General features: G+C 33.7%; 1 protein-coding gene and 1 long non-coding RNA gene across 2 annotated transcripts; one reads left to right on the top strand and one right to left on the bottom strand.

Annotated features, from left to right (window-relative positions):
* Positions 1-313: 313 nt before the first annotated feature.
* On the bottom strand, positions 314-1,175 carry LOC118749705. The gene is made up of 2 exons (XR_004994265.1): positions 758-1,175; positions 314-642 (listed from the first exon to the last, which is right to left on the bottom strand). It is a non-coding gene; the product is annotated as an uncharacterized LOC118749705 (long non-coding RNA).
* Positions 1,176-5,715: 4,540 nt separating this feature from the next.
* Positions 5,716-7,334, top strand: LOC118749706 (protein ALP1-like). The gene is made up of 4 exons (XM_036484497.1): positions 5,716-6,075; positions 6,147-6,539; positions 6,602-6,704; positions 6,766-7,334. Exons 2-4 carry the CDS (start codon positions 6,212-6,214, stop codon positions 7,316-7,318), a joined length of 984 nt encoding a protein of 327 aa, XP_036340390.1. The 5' UTR covers positions 5,716-6,075; positions 6,147-6,211; the 3' UTR covers positions 7,319-7,334.
* Positions 7,335-8,253: the final 919 nt, after the last annotated feature.

Raw genomic sequence — 8,253 nt, forward strand, 5'->3', positions numbered from 1 at the left:
GCAAAAGGTGTTCAGCCCCTCTTCTTTGGCAACACAGAAAGGAGAATTCTACGTAGTGAGGGTTATAATCCCTAAGTGCGGCCGAAGGCCGCCTACGCAGAAAGGTGTTCTCTGCAAAAGGTGTTCAGCCCCTCTTCTTTGGCAACACAGAAAGGAGAATCCTACGTAGTGAGAGTTATAATCCCTAAGTGCGGCCGAAGGCCGCCTACGCAGAAAGGTGTTATCTGCAAAATGTGTTCAGCCCCCCCTTCTTCGGCAGCACAGAAAGGAGAATTCTACTAAGTGAAAATTCCGTATTAAAAATCCGCTATCATTCAAAATTTCAGTCTGGCAGCACCAAGTTTTATGTTATTTTGCTATCTTATTCATCGTTTATATGAAAACTTTAACAATAAATTATATAAAAACTATAGGGTTGCTAAAAAAAGGGGTATTTTTGAAATCAGGGAGTCCCCTCAACCCAACTTTTTCTAGAATTTGCCGTCCGCATACTCAAATTTTCCCATTGTCTTGGAAAAATTGTCTCATCCATCATATGTGTACGCCGTGTTACTTGCTCCAATAATTAAATCATGGTATATTTACATGGGTATGGTAGCACGAAACGTCACAATCTGCCTAATTGTTAGGTTGTTAATATGCCTACGAAAAAGTAACAATAGCACAGAGGTTTTTTAAATACATTTTGAACGGCAGTTCTGTCTTTTTTGTATCATACTTTTATAATGGAACATTGTTTATAAAAAATGAAACTTACGCTCAAAAGAGTCGAGTCTGCTACGCCTCCATTCAATGATGTATCATCGTGTCTACCTAAATTCAACGGTAGAGCAAGCTTTTCTGCTGTTTTTTCATTTGACGGTTTAGTTAAAATAGTCATATTTCTAAATTGAATTCGTCTAATGATTGGAATGCTTTTTCAATTATGTATAAATAAATTTCCACCTTTGTCTAGGGATATATAGGTATGCAGGGATAAATCGATACAAGTAAATCCAAGTACATACTAGGCACTTTTCTCAATTTATTAAGTATTTTTGTACTCGATACTTTTTGCTACGATCCAAGTAGGTATCGAAAAAAGTTCTTGTATCGGAAGCGAAAAACTTATTATGCTTCAGGATTTTCTTTGAAAAGTATCCCATTAATAGACCTTTCGCACCAGGCGATTTTTCAGGCAACAAAAGTTGAATGCGGAGTTGAATGATAGGGCTTTCGCACGCGGCGATTTTTCAGGCAACTTTTAGTTGAAAGCAAAAATCGCCTCGTCCGAACGGCCTTTCAACTAATCGCTTTCAACAAAGTTGGTCGCCAGCCAACTTTGAGCTCGTTCAACTTTTTTTCCTTGCAACCCTGTGTTTGTTTACATTCTGTATCAGTGTTGGGATATCAAATTGTTCCTTTAGTACGAAATCTATACAAAAAATGTACTTTTGGCTATAAATTGTATACACTTTTTAATTCGCTCATATATTTTCTTAGTACATTCCCTTCAAGACCAATGATTTTATGGTATTCATGAGAAAGTTTTATTGTTTATGTACATACGTTTACGTATTTTACACTTTTACAAATTGATTCCACGTGCACATGTATTGCATTTAACGCAAATATGTATGCACACATTTTCAGGTATACATCTTAACAAAAAGCATATTTAAGTTATTATTAATGGATAAAAGAGACATTTTCTTTGGATTCAGTACTAAAATTTGACATTTTAATAGAATTTCAAGTGCTTATCAAAACTTTACGAGAAGATTTGACCATTTATCTTAATATTATTCAATTTTAATTATTTTTTGTAAAAATACGCTTTATATTTTAAGAAAAGCCGTACAAATCCAAGGTTCAAACTTTGTGCAGCATTAAAACAACCAACACACTTTCGTAAAAATTTCGATCTATTTAATTCGATTTCCTAGATTTATTTTGAGTGTGTGGTTTTTTAGCCCATCAAATTTTAATATAACTAAGTTTTTTAAGATTTCTTTGATGAAGGTGTTGCTAATTTCCTCCATATAAAAAAATCGTCGAACACACTTCGTATGGAAGAAAATGGCTGACATCGTCGACAAAACTAAATTGACAAGTTCAACGGTAGGTCCCAGCTACTTTAAACTTGCACTTTATTATAGTAAAATTGAATGGGCTAAAAACTAAGGAATATTAATAAAGCTCGAAATTTTTACGACAGTATGTTTGTTTTTGGATGTTTCGCAAAGATTTAATCTTGGGTTTATACAGTTTATCTTAAAGAATACATTATTGTTTATAAACAGATAATTAAAATTAAAGAATAATAAAATAAATAGTAAAACCTTGTCAATATATGAGTGCCGTAAAGGTATTATATTTAAGAAAATCTCTTCTTATAACTAACGAAGACTTTGTTTCTATATGAAGCTGACTTTGACATTTTGTTTTAATAAAACTTAGTATCGAAAAGTTTCTTTAAAAATTTGCCTAGGCTATGTTATACTGGTTCGTTCAAGCCATTTTTCAAAACTTACAAAGGTAAATACGAACAGGCGAACTGTGAATTTTCAGAGCTATATATTTTTAGTATTCATTACAAAATTTTACTAAAAAGTACTGCGTAGTAGGAAAGTATATTGTAAATGAAATTGTATCAAACAAGTACAATTGTACCAAAAATGCCAACACTGTTCTGTATACATACTTTTTTTCTATTTTACTTTTTTACTCTTATTTTATCTTTCAGCTCAGCTCAGATCAACGCTTAGCTTACCAAATTTACGCCAATTAATAAAATTTTGCGATTTAAATTCATTTTCAATAATGTAAATAACGATTCGTGTTGAATCCAAAATCGCCTCGTCTGAATAGGGATGGCAACTTTTTCACACTCAACTTGTCATTCAACTACGTATTCAACTTTTGATGCCTGTAAAATCGCCTCGTGCGAATGCCCTATATACAGTATTGCCGTTGTGCGACTAATGGGCTGTTTTTGCTTACGCGTAAAACTAGATTTAGCGCATTTAGCTCTATATGCTACTCTGGGCCTGTGCCAATCGGTAACTTTTTTCTCCGTGGTGAGACGGGGTGGAAAAATTTGCTATGGTGTACAAATAAATTGAATTTTGCTGTGCCAAATGCAGAGTAAAATTTTGACAGTTGAAAAACCAAACAAACGCTCGTGCGAAAGCTTTATTTTTGTGTGTTGCTGAAATTCTTAAAATTTATATTTATTTTATAATTTGCAAGTAACGTACGCTTTTTTTATGCTGTGTCAGCTTTCATTTTCATGTTCACTCCTTATTACCGCCAAGCAATATTATGTGTATACATGGTTATAAGCTGTCAAAATTTTACCTAGCCCCATGACCTAGGTAAAATTTTGACGTTCATATTCACCACGAGAAATGTCAAATTTTTCCTTTGATCCGTCAAAATTTTCTATTTTCTATCAATTGGCACAGGGCCTCTAATGGGCTGTTTTTGCGTACGCGTAAAAGCACATTTAGCATATTTAGCTCTAAATGCTACTCTAAATGTACATTTATGCAACTCCATTTTTGCATTAAGAATCTAAATGCTAAAAGCAACCCTGCGATCTTCTAAAATTTCCACGATTCGAACATGGTTTAATGAGAAAAAGTGGCAACACTGCTTTTTCGAGTATACAGTGGCTAGCTGCGTTTCAGTGATCGCCGATCGAGATTTCATTTAATGTTTTACATTATTTGGATAAGGAAAAGATAAGCAAATTCAACATAGATGTGATGCTGATAGAAATCTGGATCAATTTGTGATCAACTCTGTTTTGTTTCCTAATTAAGTGAGGAAATTTTAATTAACAGCACCGACAAATGAATATATACACAAACAAATGTTCGGTTATGGTTAAAGCAATTCAAGTTTTTCTATTGATTTTTGGTTTGAAATTTATTTTTTCTTTACAGTAGGGTTTTTGCACATTATCTTCTGCATGAAAATTAATCGTAATAGATACGGATCTGAATAAGCGACTGGAACACGGCTGTTTGTCAAAAGCATACGATTTCGAACTCGCGTATATGTGCATTTGCTAAATGCGATAGTATGAACCCTCTTCGAAAACATATGTTCGAAAGAGCTAAATGTTGCATTTTAAATGCAGCAAAAACGCTGCACATTTATCCATAAAAAAATTTGTCACCTAAATGCAACTAAATGCAACTCCATTTTTGCATAAGAATCTAAATGCTAAAAGCAACCCTGTGATCTTCCAAAATTTCCACGATTCGAACATGGTTTAATGATAAAAAGTGGCAACATTGCATTTTCGAGTATACAGTGGCTAGCTGCGTTTCAGTGATCGCCGATCGAGATTTCATTTATTATTTTACATTATTTGGATAAAGAAAAGTTAAGAAAATTCAATATCGATGTGATGCTGATAGAAATCTGGATCAATTTGTGATCAATTCTGTTTGTTGTGTTTCCTAATTAAGTGAGGAAATTTTAATTGACAGCACCGAAAAATGAATAAATATATACATAAACAAATGGTCGGTCATGGTTAAAACAATTCAAATTTTTGTATTGAAGTTTTGGTTTAAAATTTATTTTTTCCTTTTCAGTAGCGTTGCACATTATCTTCTGCGTGAGCATTGATCGTAATAGATACGGTTCTGAATAAGCGACTGGAACACGGCTGTTTGTCAAAAGCATACGATTTCGAACTCGCGTAAATGTACATTTGCTAAATGCGATAGCATGAACGCTCTTCGACAAAATATGTTCGAAAGTGCTAAATGTTGCATTTTAAATGCAGCAAAGACGCTGCATAAAGTGGCAATTTAACCCTTTTTGAGCGCCAATATCCTTTGACCCGACTCTGAAAATTTTGATTTTTTGACCCTTTTCCAAAATTATGTGCGACCTTTGCCCCTTTTCAGAGACTTTAGGAAACGTTAACAGAACCATGCTATTAAAACATATTTCCTCCTGTAAGTACGAAAAAATGCATCACTTAAAACTTTTAAAAGAAACGTAACTCTTCTCGATTTATGTGTATGTTTGCAACCTTGTTTTGTGAAAAGCTTGTCCCACTATTTTCTTTTTAAAGTCAACAAATTTATTCTTTTACTAGTAAAGAAAAGCAAAAAATAATATGGTGACCCCTTTTCTCGTCAACGAATCCCTTAATTCGACTTTCTGAAAATTCTCAACGGCAACACTGCGTCTATACGTAACGGTTGTCGGGTCATCTGTCCCTTGCGAGAGCCTTTTCTCGAAAACAGATACAACTATATTAAAATCTCGAAACCGCCTTTCAGGAAAACACTTCGAAAAGTTTTTGGGAAATATAAGAAAAAAGGAGTTATTTTGTTAAACTCATTTTATATGAAAAAACTTTATCTATTAATCTTGTAAAAATATATTTAATTCTAAATTTTTTCTGAAAAATTATTAAAAGATATATAATCTTGTAAAAATACATATTTTTTGTGAAAAAAAACACAATTCTATGGCGAATACTGCGGCAACGCGAAGCGAACAACGAGAAATAGGCAGAATGTTCGAGGAATGACGTAGAGTGTTCCACAAAGAGAAACGTCAAGTTGGATGAACACTGCGAACAGCGAGAGAAAGAGAATGAGCGATAAACTTCAGAACGTTCTAGAGATGCCATAAGTACGAGCGCAGGTATATAAGGGCGCCGCCACAGCGAAGTGAGTTATATTATGTTCACATATAAAGAGATTAGCAATAAATCTGCGTTAACTAAACTACCCGTTCACATATAGGAGTTTGGCTGCAAAATTGACAATCAGCTGTCAAGATTGTTTTGACAAGTTTTTTGTTCATGGACAATAGTTTGGTGGAACATTTAAGTGTTTTTCGTTTGCTAAATTATTATTAATTATTAACGATATGGAAAGAAGGCAAAAAGATGCAATAGTTCAATTAATTGCGCAATTGGCTTCCAGTAATAGACAGTTGGAAGAGATCCGAAAAAGGCGGCTACTGAGATTGAAAAAAATTATGGCAGCAATACGAATGCGAAACTCTTTATTATATTTTATAATAAGGAATAACACGCCAAAGCGTCTGTGGACACACGTAAGCAATTATAGCAGCTATTTTTTTTTTATTAGTGAATATAATAATCAACGCTTTTATGTGTATTGTAGGCGAGACACGGTAAGTTCTGGACATTCCTGCCAGCAGCGACCAATTTTTTAAGGAGTGCTTTAGAATGAGCCGCGAATCCTTCGCCTTTTTATGCAACGAGGTGACGTCCATTGCAAAAGCCGATACAACTTTTAGGAAATGCATCCCTTTAGATAAGCGTGTCGCGATTGCTTTATATGCGCTTGGTTCCTCAGCTGAATACAGGACAATCGGCCGGCTGTTTGGAGTATCAAAAGGAAGCGTTTGTAATATTTTAATAGACTTTTGTTCTGCGGTATGGGACAAGCTCGCTCCTAAGTATTTACCCAGCACATTCCTTACGCAAGAAAAAATTGAAGAGTGTGTTAAGGGATTTGAGAAAATTGGATTTCCTCAATGTCTCGGCGCTGTCGGTAAGTTGTACATATAATGTAACTAGTGTTCAAAAATTAAAAACTAGTTTGATTAACTTCGGATGGATGCCACATTGAAATAAGACCATCAGCCGCTGATGCTGTAGACTATCATAATTATAAGGGTTGGTACTCAATGGTTTTACTAGCCCTCGTTGACTACAGGTAACCGTGTCATATGTATATTTATACGTTCGGTGAAAATGCTCAACTTAATTTTTCATAGGTATAGGTTTATGTATATAAATGTTGGAGCACCCGGCCGCTGCAACGATTCTCAAATTTTCGAAATATCATCATTAAAACGAATTCTCCAAAGCCCTCTTCTCAGCGAGAATGCGAAACCAATATCTGGCACAAATGTTCCAATCGTTGTGCTGGGAGACTCAGCATTTCGCTTTACGCAATTTCTAATGAAGCCTTATCCTTACAACGCAACAGCCGGAAACAGCGAAAAGGTGTTTAATTATCAACTTTCCAAATCTAGAAGAGTAGTAGAGAATGCCTTCGGCCACTTGAAAGCAAGGTTTAGAAGAATTGGTAAAGGCATTGATAATGACATCAAAAATGCAACATCAATAATAAAATGTTGCTGTGTCCTGCACAATTTCGTTAATGAACGTAATGATAGCATTAACAACAATTGGATCCAAATCCAAACCAATTTTGAAATCGAACATCTACGACAGCAACCAGAACCGCCCTGCAATACTCAAAACTACAATCCCAGCGCGGAAAACATAAGAGAATCAATCGCTTCATTTTTATGTACCTTTTAAATTTCATTTATTTCATACTTTTATTTTTTAATTCATTTCTTTTTTTTTCATTTTAATTTTTTAATTTTTTTTTTCATTTGACTAGCTTAAAATTAAAAGTTTAAGTTCGTTTCGTTTACAAATTTAAAATAAAATATTTCATTTACTTACATATCGACTGTTGAGTGGAAGATCGACCTATCTCGGCAGCCTGTTCGAAAACGCCCTATCTCAAAAAACTTTTCAAGAACGCCCTATTTCAGAATTTTATTGAAAAACACTCTTTCTCGGAATTTGGTTGAAGAACGCCCTATTTCAGAATTCGTTTCAAAAATGCCCTATCTCACTTCAATATGTATTACCAATGTGCTGATATAGGGCGTTTTTGAATCGGCAGCTGAGATAGGGTGTTTTTGAAACGAATTCTGAAATAGGGCGTTCTTCAACCAAATTCTGAAATAGGACGTTTTTGAAAAGTTTTTTGAGATATCGCGTTTTCGAACTGGTTACCGAGATAGGTCGATCTTCCACTCAGCAGTCGATATTTACTTCTATCTTCCCATGCAGGTACATACAGTCACTTACAAAACTGAGTATACAGTGATTTTCTTTTTAAATACCTATTAACAATGCCTTTCGTTGGCCTTTCGTTTCAAATTAAATTCTTAAATTCATTTATCTTATTCTAATCATAAATTTAATTTACTTATACTCTATTTATGTACATCCATATATACATTTTTAAAATAAATGCATTAAATTAAAATTTCATTTACTTTTGTTCTATAAACAACATTTTCAAAACTTAATTTTTCGTAATTTCATACTTTTTTTTAATTTTTTTTTGTAAATTTATTATTTAAATATACAGCCTTGGCCAAAAGTATTAGGTACCCCAATATAACACAATTTTTTTTTAATTTTTCTTTTGTTTATTTAATGTTTAATATTTTTTT

This window comes from Rhagoletis pomonella, unplaced genomic scaffold, assembly GCF_013731165.1.
Source record: "Rhagoletis pomonella isolate Grant_MI unplaced genomic scaffold, Rhpom_1.0 Rhpom_scaffold_00035, whole genome shotgun sequence".
Classification (NCBI taxonomy): Eukaryota; Metazoa; Arthropoda; class Insecta; order Diptera; family Tephritidae; genus Rhagoletis; species Rhagoletis pomonella.

Bases quoted from the DNA above. Each gene is read 5' to 3' on its own strand.
- LOC118749706 (XM_036484497.1), top strand. From the start codon at position 6,212: ATGAGCCGCGAATCCTTCGCCTTTTTATGCAACGAGGTGACGTCCATT. The intron at 6,540-6,601 runs GTAAGTTGTACA...GATTAACTTCGG, and splicing joins TCAATGTCTCGGCGCTGTCG to ATGGATGCCACATTGAAATA. The intron at 6,705-6,765 runs GTAACCGTGTCA...AATTTTTCATAG, and splicing joins CTAGCCCTCGTTGACTACAG to GTATAGGTTTATGTATATAA.